This window comes from Rhineura floridana, chromosome 4 (genome assembly GCF_030035675.1).
Source record: "Rhineura floridana isolate rRhiFlo1 chromosome 4, rRhiFlo1.hap2, whole genome shotgun sequence".
Lineage (NCBI taxonomy): Eukaryota > Metazoa > Chordata > Lepidosauria > Squamata > Rhineuridae > Rhineura > Rhineura floridana.
Window position 1 is genome coordinate 86,268,572 of NC_084483.1, and position 15,729 is coordinate 86,284,300.

The 15,729-nt window shown below is 41.2% G+C and overlaps 1 protein-coding gene across 4 annotated transcripts in view; it reads right to left on the reverse strand.

Moving 5' to 3' along the window:
• The window catches only part of WASF1 (WASP family member 1), a 123,842-nt gene that overhangs the window by 2,352 nt on the left and 105,761 nt on the right, over positions 1-15,729 (reverse strand). For 3 of the 4 annotated variants that reach the window (XM_061623594.1, XM_061623596.1, XM_061623595.1), the window contains 5 exons: positions 9,547-9,700; positions 7,781-7,898; positions 6,785-6,957; positions 3,116-3,295; positions 1,221-1,816 (listed from right to left, as the gene is read on the reverse strand). In XM_061623594.1, the coding sequence (XP_061479578.1) occupies positions 1,221-1,816; positions 3,116-3,295; positions 6,785-6,957; positions 7,781-7,898; positions 9,547-9,700 (1,221 nt within the window). The remainder of the gene's footprint in view (positions 1-1,220; positions 1,817-3,115; positions 3,296-6,784; positions 6,958-7,780; positions 7,899-9,546; positions 9,701-15,729) is intronic. The other variant, XM_061623597.1, reaches the window with a different exon arrangement.

Genomic DNA, 15,729 nt, shown 5'->3' on the forward strand with positions numbered 1-15,729 from the left:
TCCAAAAGGTGGCAGAGGGTGGAAAAGACGACAGGAGCTAAGGAGGGTCTAGTTTGGAACAAATCTCCCCCCTAGGATAAAGACATAAAATTTAGGAAAGTTTACAAGGGATAGGCGCAGAACTAGGCATTATAAGGGCAGGGGCACAGGACAGCAGTTTAGAAAGGCCAAAGGGTTCTAAGCTCAACAACAATGAAGCATAACAGTTGTTCATATGAAAAATATTCCAACCCCTCCATGCTGTTGATTAAAAAGTAAATTCTGATCCATAGTTGCATGTGGAGAGAGTAGCACATGGACAGTAAACTGCAGCAAAGTAGCTGGGAGAAATAGAATGGCTTAGATAATTTTAGAGAAAATTAATGGTAACAGATATTTCAACAACCTCCACAATAAATATTCCAAGCTTTGCTGTTAAATTTCCTGGGAACTGTCATAAAGATGGTAACCTCTGATATGGTGACCAACAGTCACAGGAAACATCTGTCTTTTTAAAATTATCCTAGAGAATAACTTGTAAGAACATACGCTCTCAAAATTCTCAGCAACTCCTAACTTCAAATGCTGGGATATGTAGTATATACACAAAACACAATGCAAGTTTACTGACTTATCTGGTCCTCCCTTTTCTCCTTTGCTGTATTTAAGTGACAAAACAGTTCTGAGAGATGAAGCGCTTTCACAGCTCCTCAGAAAATCCTTTCTCAAGCTACTAATTCACTCAACTAGATAATGTAAAAAGGCTGACATCACATAAATAATCATAGTTTTTACAATTTAGGTGGCAAAAGGGTGAAACATGACCTGCACCATGTCTGTCTCTTTTTGATTAGTTAAAACAATTTACAGATAATGGGAGGAATGCCTGGCAGCAGCTATTAAGTATATAAGCATAAGCCTGATGATACCACTGGTTTTTTAAAAGTCATCATGACTCAATTTAAAGATTATTAGAAATATGCATATACTCTCATTATCATAAAACCATATGCCAGCTGTTCTGTCATGTGCGAACTTCTTCAGCTAACTTTTATATAAAACCGAAGTGAAGTGGATACGAAAAAGAATCTATACTGTATGGTATTCTGGCTATTTTACAGGACACAAAGCCAGCAAAATATTTAAAATACACTCAATAGAAATAATTTAATTGAAAACATTAAAATAATATTTGCTTCATTACATGAGTAACACTGTTAATTGATGAAAAGAATAAATACCTTTTCGTATTGCTTCCAGAAGGACACTTCTGGCATCGCTGATAACAGGTAGCGTTGATGGGTGGCGTTTGGGTTCAGGAGCAGGAGTGACTTGTGATGGTGGGGATGGGGGCATTATTGGAATGTGAGACCCAGGGCCAACAGATGTGGGAGGGTGAGAGAGTGTGGTAACAGGTGATGAGGGTCGAATGCCAGGGGGGGGCAGTGGAGGTGGAGGCGGAGGTGGAGGAAGTCCTTGAATTTCACCCTGTGGAACTGGAATGGCTTCACAAACTTGGGCAGCTCTGGTGACTGGAGGAGAGGGTTGTGCTAAAGGAGGTGCAATTGGAGGAGGAGCAGGGTGAAGAACTCCAGGAGCAATCTGGAGAGGAGCTGGAGGTGGAGGCACAGCTGGAGCTTGCAAAGCTGCTGTTGGAGGGGGTGGAGGAGGCGGCACTGGAGGTGGAGGAGTGGAAGTCATTGCAGATCTTAATGAAGAAGTTGACAAAGCAGATGGAAGGGGTGGAGGAGGTGGTGGTGGAGTGGGACTCACAAACACTGGTGCTCTGCCAGTAGCAGGTGACTGAGGACGATTTTCATTCAAACCTGTGGTGGAGCTGAAATAAAAACACTGTGATTACTAGAAGAGTGAAGACCAGCCACAAGACATTTACTTATAGGCTAATACAGATCTTTAGCAAGTTTATGCAAAAATAGAGTGTCATACTTAAGTAATTCTACTGTAAGCCCTCACTTACCAAACAAGCTAACAATTACATTGCATTGCTTAAACTTTCGCTTGTTGAGACCATTCTATAACTTCTGCCTTATGGCTAATCCTAAACTGAAAACAGTATAGAGGAGCATATATGAGACTAAGACCATCTTGAAATCCCTTTAAAGCAGGGATGGAGAATCTATGGCTCTCTATATGCTGTTGGGCTACAGCTGCCATTATTTCTGACCACTAGCCATGCTGGCTGAAGCTGATGAGAGTTGGAGTCTCAACAACAACTGGAGTTCTACAAGTCCCCCACCCCTGCTTTAAAGCACAGCACGGGGGATCTTTAGAACTGGGAACTAATAACTAAACTGATGTCTGAAATGCTAACAAATTTAGCTCTGCACCAATGCAGAAAGAGAATAGGGTCCACTCATGTGCTCCACATATCTGTGAGGTTTGATTAGAAGTAAATCCCACTTACATCATATTTGTAAATTTCTTAATCAGCTTATAGCCCCAAAACTACATTTTGGATTTTGTGTTTTTTCCAATAAATGTTCTAATCTTTCTTGAACTCAGTGGTCTCGATCCAGGTACCACATGACTAATACTGTGAGTCCAAGTATTTGCCTTACCTATTTTGGAATATCAGTGCCTCTACACTGTACAGGAAATCACTTTGAAACATATATAAGCCTGTTTCTACCCTCACACATTAGAGGGTGTTTTGGACTGAGGTAGAAGTATTACAAAGAACACTTCTAAAAAGATAAAGAGCATATACACTCTCCAACACTGGAGGCTTTCAAGAGGCAGCTGGAGAGCCACCTGTCAGGTATTTATTTATTTATTTATTGCATTTGTATACCGCCCCTCCTGCACTGAGCAGGGGGTTGGATGTGATGGCCTTATAGGCCCCTTCCAACTCTACTATTCTATGGTAAAAATTAAAATAGTTCTCCAATAAAAATAAAACAAAACTGTGATCTCAATACCAGAAACATTAAGATCTCACTTTATTTTAGTATAGTATATCAAAACACTTGGCAAATAGGCATTTATACCTTTCTGCTCCTTGGCAGGTTTCTGATTTGCCTATAGCCAATAGCCAAGATCTGTAATGTCATTATTTACCCCTTGTCATCAGTTTACTACAAAGGTGTCCTGAATTACTATTTTAAGTGTTTCTTACCTGATGCAGGATGGAATGGGTTTCACATCTCCTGTTCCATGCATTGGAGGGGGTGGAGGCGGCTCATGTGGTCTTACTAAGACACGTTCCTCAGCTCTGCTCAGTAATTCAGTCATTTGGCTGTATGGCAATGCAGAAAGAGAATAGGGTCCATCCATGTGTTCCACATATGCCTGGGGTCTGAATAGAAATAAATCCCACTTACATCATATTTGTTAATTACCCATTCTGCCTATAGCCCCACTGAGTTCAAGAACCTCACAAGAATAAGTAAAATTATTGTTGCTTCAGCATATATGGGGTAAGAGTGAAGATATAAAATGGTCAGTAGAACATGGCAAACTAGGGCCACATTCACATCATACATTTATTTCACTACTATTCCACTTTAAACGCCATGGCTTCCCCCAAAGAATCCTGGGAAGTGTAGTTTGTGAAAGGTACTGAGAGTTGTTAGAAGACTCCTATTCTCTTCGCAGAGTTACAACTGCCAGAGTGGTTCAACAGTCAGTCCTCCTTCTCAGAGAACTCTGGAAATTGTAACTCTATGAAAGGAATAGAGGTCTCCTAACTACTCTTGGTGCCCTTCACGAACTACTCTTCCCAGCATTTTGAGGAAGCCATGACTGTTTAAAGTGGAATAAATGTATGGTGTGAATGTGGTTCTGATTTTACAAAGTAGCTTTCCCAAGTGTAAATGAAGCACTTTGAAAATGCTTAATGATTTTTTTTCTTACTGGAGGAGCTCTGCTCACCTTCTTGCTCTGCTCATCACCACCACCATCCCCAGGCAACCCAACTCCCCTCATCAACCTGCTTGCCTCACCTGTTCCCCTCTACTGCCACAGCCCTGCGCTGCCCGGGATAAATATTTCCGCTGTGCAGTGCACCTAGGCCACACACTGGACTCGCAAGCACCCACCCACGCTGCTGCAACCTTCCCTGAAGAAAATCCATTGCTGCATAGGCCACACACTGACCTGTCCCCTGCCCACCCACCCAGATTGCTGCCATCACTGCATAGGCCGCCTGCTTATTTGCCAAAGCAGCTGCCACCGCCACCTTGCCTGCTTGTTGAGGTGGACAGTGCGAGTGGTATGCAGGTGGGGGGAAGCATTCACCTATCTTTAGCACAGCAAACTGCACAGCATGATGCTTACATTTTTATGTATATATAGACATTACTCTGTAACAAAATGTGTACATTAATGGAATATACAGATAACAATAGTAAATAATGTAATTGATAGGTTAAATTCCTCTAATCCCAAAGTAGAGAGAAAACAATCATTTCTGATGCTCTGAAACATAGGGGCAAAAGAAGATCAGACACAAAAGGGGGCAAAGAAGAGCTGGTCAACAAAGGAGAAATCCCAGCAATTCCCAGTGGGAATTCCCAGTGGGAATGGAGGACTGATGGAAGAGTGGCAACTCATTGGAACCTAGTGGGTACCCAAGAACCAGCATATGGTGAGTGGTGGCAACATCTGCAATCAGGGCTGCATCTCCAAAGATGGAGAATTACCCTTTTTGTATGTTTGTTGGTGTTCTTCTTACTTTGTTTCTTTCCCGTGTTACTACTGTTTCTACAGAGAATCTAACCTAAAAAATTATATTTCTCTCATTATTCATCCTAGAAATCTGTGACAAATTTATTTTTAATAATTTCAAAGCATTTTCTTCTTCAATGTGATATGAAGGTGAAGACAGCCTTTTGTGTTTCAAACTTATATTCTATTTCTCCTTTTGTGTTTCTATTTCTATTTTGGGTGCATTAACAGTTGAATCTGAAACTTCAATTTGATGTAAAATCAGACTGATTGCAGTATATTGCTACTTAAGCAATCAATCTAGCTGTTGGAAAAAACAAACTTGGCCAGCCCAAGATGCATGTATTCAATCTGCTATGCTGAAACCACTCCACTGAAGGAAGGGTGGGCATGGTCAATTAAAAACAAAGAGCACACCTAGAAATCTGGTAGAATATATTTCACCTCCCACTATTTTATCTTATGCAAAGTGAGGCACTCCTCATGTCCATTGGAAACTATTCTGCAGAATAATCAGTGCCGTTATTCCACAGTTGTTTTTGGAGGGTTTTTTTAGTGTAAATTATGTAAAGTGTTGCTGTACTTCACATATTCACAGAAACAGAAGCAAACAAAAATGATTTATTACAGGAAACTTCACTAAAATTGCAAAGTATTTCAAACATTTTTAAAGTGACTATCTGAACTATATCAACTGTCTTAATATTGGGTTGATTGCAGGTGTTGCCACCACTCACCATATGCTCAGAGGCACATGTTACCAAATTCTTCCAAGCTACACAGGAAGTGGATTGGACTGTGAAAGACCAACCCAAATTGTGTTTGCATTTTTACAGATTTGTAGGGCAGTACAATATAGGTACATTCTTAAACCGCAAGGGTTTTTTTTTTTGCCTATTGGTGAATTTCTCTACTTTTTAATCCAGGAGGTAAGAAATGGGATCCTGTGCAAGTTTGCTGAGAATGGATTGATCATTTGCATGCTTACTGAGTTCAATGGGATTTACTCCCCTGCAATCATGCTTAAGCACATGGGAGGGGAGGGGGGAGGGAGGGGGGAGTGTGCAGGGGAGAAGGAAGAATGAGAGGGGAGGAGGAGGGGAGAAGAGAGGGGCAGGAGGAGAGGGGCATGCTTATTGAGTTCAATGAGATTTATTCCCATGCAATCATGCTTAGGACAGGTAAAACTGACCATGGGGGAGCAGGAGAAGGGGGCAGGGGAGAGGAGAGTGAAGGAGGAAGGAAGGGGAGAGGAAGGGAGGGGCGGGAGAGTGAAGGAGAAAGAGGGAGGCGATACGAGGGAGGTGGAGGGTAGGGCAGGTTTGATCATTTGTGTGCTTTTTGAGTTCAGAGGGATTTACTCATGTACAATCATGCTTAGGATAGGTGAAACTGACCTGGGGGAGAGGCAGGGCAAGGAGGGGGGGAGGGGGAAGGGGAGGAAGGGTACAGGTTGGGAGGAAGGTGGAGGGGCGAGGGAGGGGGAGGAGATTGGGTGAGTGGGCACTGGACAGAGGGAAAGCCCTTTCCTTTTCAAAAGCAAAACACTGTGAATAGTATAATTGGTTTTCAGGGTTTCCCCCACCTTTTTATTCTACAGCAGACACAGGTAGGCTACCACCCATTAAACCAAAGCTGTTCCTGGCCACATCCACACCAGGCCTTTAGCGGAAGCAGCGGAATGGCATGGGGAGTATTTTCAATTTAACATTACGGAATGCGAAAAAGCCATGCTGGCTATAGCATATGGCCACTTTTGTAGCTGTATAATAATATAAGATACAGCAGGAATGTGTTGTCAGAATGGGGTTCAAGTGAACATGGAGTTCAAAGTCATATGGACTGGGAGGATTTGTGAAAAAACGCTGCTAGGTCAAAGAGGAGCAAAATTTGGTGTGGCAGATTGTAACAACCTATTAGTAATTTGTCTATGACATCAAAATTTCAAACAGTGGCCTCAGATTTTGTTTAAATTCTATTTAAAAAATCAAGCATCTCTTCTCCAAAATCTTTTTTTTAATATATACAAGTGTAGCACAGAGCCATGGCCATTAACCTGTGACATATGTTGACAATGTCAAATAATTGGCTACTAAAAGAAGTAAGTAAAAAAGAAAACCTGGTGTCAAAATGTGATGCAGGGCCATTAGCAACTTCAATGTGCTTATGTAAGAGACTGGCATCATCTTCAGCAAGCTCTGGACCCAGGGCCAACTTCTGCCATTCTCTCCGTCTGTCATGAGGAGCCCGTGGCACTTTTTCTGGTTCATGAGGACGATCTAGATTCTTCTGCTACAAAAGAACATAAAGACAAACTGACAACTGAAACAATTCTTTTTAGCAAAGCACAATACAATCTGCTACATCACAAAACAAAATTCTTTAATTATAAGACATACAAAATTCAAATCAGGGCATTAAGGCCTATCAGTACAATTGCCTCCAATATTTAGATAGAACCATTTTAGATTATTTTCTAATTTTCTTCACCTTCAACTACCAGTGCAAAGGTTTGTGATGTTTTGTAGTTCGGGTTAATCAAGATAACTCTTAAGAAAAAAGCCTTTTAAATGAGGCTGTAAGTAGCAGAGACATGCTTTTTTCATCTATATGAGCACGGGTTCAATCCCCGGTTTTCCATTTATATAAGATGTTGTGCAGGAAAATGGAAAAATATCTTCTGCCTGACACTTTGGAGAATTGCTTTCATATAGAGTTGATTGTACTGGGTTAAATGCACTTTGATGTAAGGCAGGTTCTTTAACTAAGCAGCATATTTTCTATTTCCGTGTTTAGATGAGCTTTGATACCTTCTTTCATTCAGAAGTTTTTTTATGATTTATTTTTATTACTATGACACTTGGATTTTATGCCAATTTGTTTTTTCTTTGTTGTTGATAGGAGATTAATTTTAATAGTTGTTTTATAGTGGTTTACTCTTGTTTTGTTGGCTGTTGTGGACAATTTTTATTTTAAAAAGTGAAATATAAATGCTTAGAATAAAGTCAATAAAATATATAGCAAGTTCAAAATTTTTACTCTAATCACATTATGTTAACACTTTCTTTAGATAAGAGGACATCCTTTAGGACCAAATAACCTTGGAGGTTAATACCTTCTGCTTTCTTTTTTCCTTTCTTTTGTCTTCTGTGTCTTGTAACATCTTTTCTTTCCACAGATCAAAGAAATATGAAGGATTGGTGTAAAACTTCAAACCCTCTTTTCCATCATCTCTAAAGATAAAAGAATCTTATTAGATAAAACTTGTTACTAAATACAGATATAATATGGTCTACACAGTATGTAGCAGCAAAACTGAGACTGTAGGACTACATTAAGGAAAGAAAATGCTAACAGTATGAAGACTGAAGTAGAATATGAGAATTTATAAAATTTCCATCAACAAACCCTATAGCTATGACAATCATTTATAGCATCTACAGAGGACATCTAATATTTCCTTTACGTTTAGGGACAATATATATTTTAATTTTGTAGGCTGCAATCCTAACCTCCCCCACCCCCACACTGATGGGGCTTTATGGAGCTGCAGCCAATGCTGCAGCCCTGCTATTCACGGGGGCAGGGGGAAGGTAGGGCAGACAGATCACTGCACCTGTCTGGAGCTAACCCAGCAAACAGGCCCGCATTGGGTCTCATGCTGTCACACAACAATAGTGAAACCAGCACAAGACCAACTGGATCCCAAACTGGCTCAGTCCTGCACCCTCCCTGTTCGTGGGCTTCCTGCCAGTAGGAGGCCAGCTTAGCCAGAAGAGCTGGGTGGAGGGACACTCTACCCATTCCACCCCCACCCTATCCCAGTGTAAGCGGAGTTTGGATAACTCTGCCTGAAAAATAACTGACAATCCACAATAGAGCACATCTTTAAGGAACACAACAAGCTAGACGTTAAAACAATGCATACCACAGGCAGCAATAACTGGAAGAAAACTTTAAGCTCCTGCATACACTCATGGCTGCCCCACTTTCCTACGTGTTCATAATTCCATTTAGAGTTTTACTGCATATGGCATCCATTTCATTCTTATTATTTATTTTTGGTGATTTTGAAGAGGTGCTTAAATACGAATACTGACAATAGATTCTTGCGCTGTACTCAGCGGGGGCTGGTGCTGCATGCATGTGAGTATGTGTGGAGACTGTGTTACTGGCCTGGCTTCCCAAGGTTGCCATGAAGGAGAGGCAAGACAGTGGGGAGCTCAGTGAGAACACAGTCAATCTGATGCTCCCAATGAATCATTGCCTGAATCATGCTCCTGCTGCCTTGCCCCTCCCCTCTAAATAACCAGCAGCAACGTGTGGCACTGGAAAGCCAGGTAAGCAACATAATCCTGTCTATGCCCAAACAACGCTACTGACTATATGATGGCCCAAACAAAACCTTGAACAAAACTTCTCTGTAATATGGGCTGAGTGTTTATTCTGAGGGCTAAATGGATAAGATTAAAGGACAGGGCTACAAGACCATACCCATTGTACTTGTGAAGAATTTGCTCTACTTAGATGACTCCTAGGAATTAGGTCCAACCAATAGTACAATTTCACAATGAAGCAGACAGCAGTTATACACTATCAAGGAGTGTTGTCATTAGAAAGAATGGAGGTTATCACAAGGGAGATAATGCAGACATTAAAAAGTAATCTTAGAATAATTAAATACCCTAGTAATAAATGCAAACAAAATCAACAGGAGTTAAATTGTGCAAATCTGATTCTGTCACTCTGAATGGAGAAAAATCCAGTCCACAAGTTAAATTCTTTCATCTGATTAGAGCTACTTGAGGTTATTACTTGTCACAAGTAAGAACTGAAAAATGTGAATCACATTGTGTGCATTTATTTTTTTTTAACACTGACCTGTAAGGGGTAAGTATATTGAGTGGAGGGGGCTGTTCACATGTATCATAAGTCTCTTGCAAAGGAATTGGCAGACTCTTGCGGTCAAAGAGCTGCTGATCTTGAGTTGTTGAACTTCGGAAAGCTTTTCTCATTGTTATATCTTGCAATGAAACTGAAAGAAACACCAACATTTAGAATAATAGTGAGATATAAATGTATTAGGAGGCAAAAGGTGTCTTGGAAAATTATAGCTCATAATAAAAAATAGATTGTGGAAATGATTGGTGTTGAATCATTAAAAATACAGTTATTAAAAGAAATTATGATCACATAAACTGGCTGATTCTATGCAATTCTGTATTTAAATACTTAAGCAGTTTGGAGTAGCAAACAAATGAGCATTACTACTATATTACTACAATACAGCTATTAACATCAAACTGGGGTAAGTGAAATGGAGCACTAAGAGCCTAACTGGAAATTGTCGTGAGCCCTGCGGGGCAGGTGTGGACAGGCAGGGATGAGACAGAGGATGAGGACATGGACTGGGATGAATCACTTGGGAAGGGGTCAAACAAGGGAATGGACCTAGAGGGCGCCCTGACCCTTGTCTGTGACATCACAGCCCCTGCAACTCCAGGCCCCCCTGCCGGAGCTCAACATAACACATCAGACATTTCCCAACTGGGTGCACCTCCACTTCCCATGCCTGAACTGACAGTTAGCAGCCCCCCTCTGTTGGAGGAGAAAGACAAGAGACTGGTTGAGGCTTCACCTTCACCCCGCACTCGAAGGCGCTTGAGGCGGGAAATTCAACAGACTTAGCTAAGGAGGAGTGTCTGTTTGGCGCACGCTCCCAACCTACTTAAATAGACTCGGGGGGTGGGGGGAACGACAGTTGCTGAGTCAATGTCTTGGAGTCACGAAGTCATGCTTAGCTAGTGCCAGAGAGGATGCTGAGTACCTAGAGAGAGTAGCTAGATACATGAGGTGCTCTGCACTGCAGCTGTCTACTACTTTAATAAAAAGAGAAAACACCACTGTCGACTCTGAGTCTTCAACTTCGGGCAGGACAGTTTGACTCAGCCATCACCTTCTCCAACCGATGCCCCCATGACAGAAGAAATGGAAGCAAGTGGCACAGCATGGGAGGACTACCAGAGAGCCTTAGATCTTGTTAATGGAACTACAGAGCCTCTGAACTGAAACCCTTCGGACCGAGAACCAGACCTTGCGCCTCCAAGTGACTCAGTTGGGGGCTCAGGTGAATACCATTCAGCAGGGGCAAGGCCTTGTCCAGCCCATGCCAGTGGGGATGCTAAGGCGCTTGAGGCAGGAAATTCAACACACCTAGCTAAGGAGGAGTCTCTGTTTGTGCGTGCGCTCCCAAACCTACTGAAGCAGACTTGGGGGGGAGAAATAGTTGCTAAGTCAGTATCTTGGAGTCACGAAGTCATGCTTAGCTAGTGCCAGAAAGGGATGCTGAGTACCTAGAGAGAGTAACTAGATACATGAGGCGCTCTGCACTGCAGCTGTCATTTTAATAAAAACATCAAGTCTCAACTTTGGGCAGGACAGAAATGTCGTATGAGTTCCTTTAGATTTTCTTTGCATTTAGTCTGAGTTTGCTAAATAGTTGTGACTGTCTTACAGTGCAGTCCTATTCATGTATACTCAGAAATAAATCCTACTGATTTCAATTAGTTCTGGTAAGTATGCGCTTAGGATTGCAACCCTAATATGGGTATTTTTATACAACATTTTGTTATATATTAGTACAAACGTGTCATTCTACTAGTGGCATTGGGTACTCCCCAAATTTCTTCCAAGGACTGCAAAATGAACACAGTAGTGTTGATACTACTGATACTTCTACTCAATCAGGAACAGTCCGGAAGCTAAAGCTAGTGCAAAATGCGGCGGCCAGATTGTTAACAAGGAGCATATAACACCTGTTATGGCCCGCTTGCACTGGCTACCAATTTGCCTCCGGGCCAGATTCAAAGTGCTGGTGTTAACCTATAAAGCCTTATACGGTGCGGGACCACGATACCTGTCGGAACGCCTCTCCCACTATGAACCGGCCCGTACACTACGTTCTGCTACGAAGGCCCTCCTCCGGATCCCGACTCATAGAGAGGCCTGGAGGGTGGTGACAAGATCTAGGGCCTTCTCAGTGGTGGCCCCCGAACTGTGGAACAGTCTCCCCGAGGAGGTTTGCTTGGCGCCGACATTGTTATCCTTTCGGCGCCAAGTTAAAACTTTCCTCTTTCCCAAAGCATTTTAACTTTTTGCATTTTAACTTAATTTAATTTATTTTCTTGTTATGTTTGATGTTATTGATTTTTGATTGCTTTATTGTTATTGTATTATATTGTTCATTTTATTGTATTTTGTTGTTCACCGCCCAGAGAGCTATGGCTAGTCGGGCGGTATATAAGTTTAATAAATAATAATAATAACAAAAGGATACAAAGCTTTCTTTTCTCAAGGTATTCAACTGTGATATGAACTGTGAACATTTATCCAAAGCATCTTTTCCTAATGGAACCGTAACACATCTTTGTTCTACCATCAAGAGATATTTGTATATGACTTGTATATTTACAAGCTTTAGGGAGGATTTTTTTTTAAATCATTCAACATCTATTTTTTGAGATGCTATCACTTTCAAAACCTTCTTAATTCAATGCTCAAAGACATTCTGAAGACTGTAATGGTATTAGCTACAGGCCAGATTGGAAAACAATGTTTGCTGTCTACAATGTAATCTTCCGACAACTAAATACAGAAATTCCTGTTTTGTAGACACATTTTGCATTTAAAATGTCACATTCTTGTTTATAAAATTCATACAGATTTAAAAAATGACACATGATACATAAATCCATGGCTTACTGTTGCTTCTAATTTATTTACACTCTGTTTAGATTGCATGTGATTTTTGTTTAGTACTTTGTAACAAAACTGCTGGTATAGCACAGTGGGGAGGAGAGCCTGGGTGGCAGCAGTCTGTGAGTTCAAATCCCCACTCGTGTCTCCTGGGTGTCAAGGGCCAGCTAAAGATCACCCCACAGTGAGTGGCTCAGGGGTTACGTGCCCTGCCACCTGTGGAGCCGTGGGCAAGCTGCATAGTCCCAAGGAGCCCAGTTGCCCCCCAGCTGGCAGTTGCAGACAAGGAAGGGGCTGGCTTGTGCAGCTGTGGCAAGCTGAGCAGGCCCTAGCCAGCTGGGGAGGACTAGCCTCAGAGGGAGGCAATGGGAAACCCCCTCTGAATAACGCTTACCATGAAAACCCTATTCATAGGGTAGCCATAAGTCGGGATCGACTTGAAGGCAGTCCATTTCCATTTACCTTGTAACAATCATATATTTAAATGCAGTGCAAACTGAATTTACTACTTCCTCTGAGGGTACTTTTCTGCAGTGTCTCAGGTCTTTGCTCATGGAACTCTTATGACCTGGACAGCACAGTATTAGTAGATGGATGGGTTAAGATTATATTTGATGCCTTCCAATTCTGAATCAACAGATTTTAAAACTCCTGCTGACAAAGTCCTATGTGTGAAAAAAGTTATAATGATTGTTCATTCTTTATGATAATGCAATATGTTCTTAGTGTCCTTGTATTGTTATGTTTATCTTCAATATGACAGCACTTATTAAAATATATCCGTTGGTGTTCTTTATTGTTTGTTTTTAATTTTTATCCTTTCCCATCCTTTGGGGACATGTAACAATACTTTAGACAGTAAAATAATACCCATTTTGACAGAACTACTCAAATTTCACAGGCACAGGCAGCCATGTAGGTAGATCCCCAGATCAGATTGCTTCTACAGCTAAAGCAATCTGTCTGAAAACACATTTATAGAAATTAGCTTCTTAGCTTTTACAAAAAGAGAATAACCTTCTAGCCTTTATCTTCAAGATTACTGACTATGATGCTGTTTAGGACTTCCTTGCATTTTAGAGAATTCAATATTCTGAATTCAGTATTCTTTTTCTGCCTGGCTCCCAATGTTCCACTTACATCTCCCTTGACATATTATGGACTGCCAACCTTGCATAAGGCCATCACGGGCACCCCAGGCAGGAGCCTCAGACTATAAGCTTTCATTTTTTTTAAAAAAAAGAAGTCTCTAGACCTCCTAGAAAGTTATGGAGTGAATTGTGCAGTTATTTCTGTGAAATGAGCCAGCCTTCCTGCCCCTGCCTGTCAATGTTTTTAGCCAATGAATGAAGTTAGAGCTGTGATTGGCAAGTGAGTTGTTTAGACAGGGGAATCCCTGGGGTCATAAAGAGCTTTGTTTTCCTATCCCCTTCAGTACATTTTTCCTGCTTCTGTCTTATTTTCTAGTAATCCTGGGAACCTCCATAGTTTTCCCTTTCTTTCAGCCAAGCACCCAGGATGCATCTTTCCTGTGGTGGGTTTGTCTGCGACCAAATACTCCCTAGAGATTATTATTCCTTGCCAATACTACTACACAGTAAGTGCAGGTGGATGTTGAAGAATCCCCTTCCCAAATGGCAAATGCAAAATGTGAAAACTTTGCAAAGAGGATTAGGCATGTTTTGTGCTGTTCAGGAGCTGATGTCCAGGCACTCATTAAGAATTCACTACATAGTTAACTTTCAGTACAATGGTATACATGCCTACTTTAGATGTAAGCCTCTTTGTAAGTAATGGGGCTTATTCCCAGGTAAGTCAGTAGAAGATGGCAGCCTAGGCTTTGGTTTAGGGCTGGGATTGGGGAAAACAAGATTCTTGTGCCTTTAACAACTGTTATCTCCACAATCATGACCAGCAGGACATAGCTGACTTCCCATAGAAAATATGAGGCTGTTTGGGGGGGGGACGGAGAGAAGCATCAATGACTGTACTTTCACTAATTTTGTGTTATGCCATGCACCCCATGGCAGCCATATTGTTTTATCCCACACCCCCATGGCAGGCATTTTGTGACTGGTGCCCTCAGCTCTCTCTCAAAATTTAAAATGTACTCCCTGGTCCAAAAATGTTGACGACCTCTGACATATTAGCTATATTTAAATTATAGTCTTCTGCATCAAATGTCTTAAAATGTAGCCAACGTGCGGCTTTGAAAAGCTTTTTCTAGGGTCCTTTCCTATCATTTCATTCTTGTCACTTATCTAGCATTTCATTACAAGAGGCCTGCTTAGGTCTGGCTCAGATCACATGAGCCATGCTGAGCCTCAGGCTCATATTCTCCCTCCTCTTTGCACATGTTACATCCGAACTCAGTGAACTAAAGTTTGTTCTAACCAAAGTTAGTTTAAAACCCAGAATGGTTTGATCCAGGTTTGTTTAAACTATAACTTTGATTACAAGAAACAACAGTTATAAGAGTTTGCAAGAACTGGGCTTTATTCTTAAAGTGAAAGCAGAAGTTTTCATTCTTCTTCATGTGAGCCACAACTCACATAAGTCATGGTTCATTTGATCATCTGAACTGGACCTTTGAGTCAGCCTTCTATACCTTAACTACTACTCTTTGTATACCTTTTTATTTGGCAGATTTTATATGGAAAATCAAACCTATACATAAAAGAATCTTACAAATACAGAATGTTCTTCCGTTTCAAGCTGAAAAATATTTTTCAATCTAAATCTCATCACGAGTGACAAACATAGTTGCCATAAGTAGCCAGAACTTTTAATATCACTAATGTCCCACCTCTACATTCTTCACAAATGATATCAGATTATGTACTACAAAAATCCGTAACAGATTTCATCTAAGTGATTCAAAGTGATCTTGATAGGCTGGAGCACTGGGCTGAAAACAACATCATGAAATTAAACAGGGATAAGTTCCAAGATCTACACCTAGGAAAAAGAAACCAAATGCACAGTTATAAGACAGAAGATACTTGGTCAGCAATACTGTATGTGAGAAGGATCTTGGAATTGCTGTTGATCACAAGCTGAACGAGAGCCAACAATGCGATGTGGCTACAAAAAAGGCAAATGCTATTTTAGGCTGCACTAGTTCCCCTTTATTTGGCACTGGTGAAGCCTCATCTTGAGTACTGCATCCAGTTTTGGACAACGCACTATAAGAAGGATGCAAAGTAACGAACAGGTTCAGAGGAAGGCACCAAGGATGATCAGGGGACTGGAAACAAGCTCTAAGAGGAGAGAGAGCTGGGCACGTTTAGCCTTGAGAAAAGAAGACGG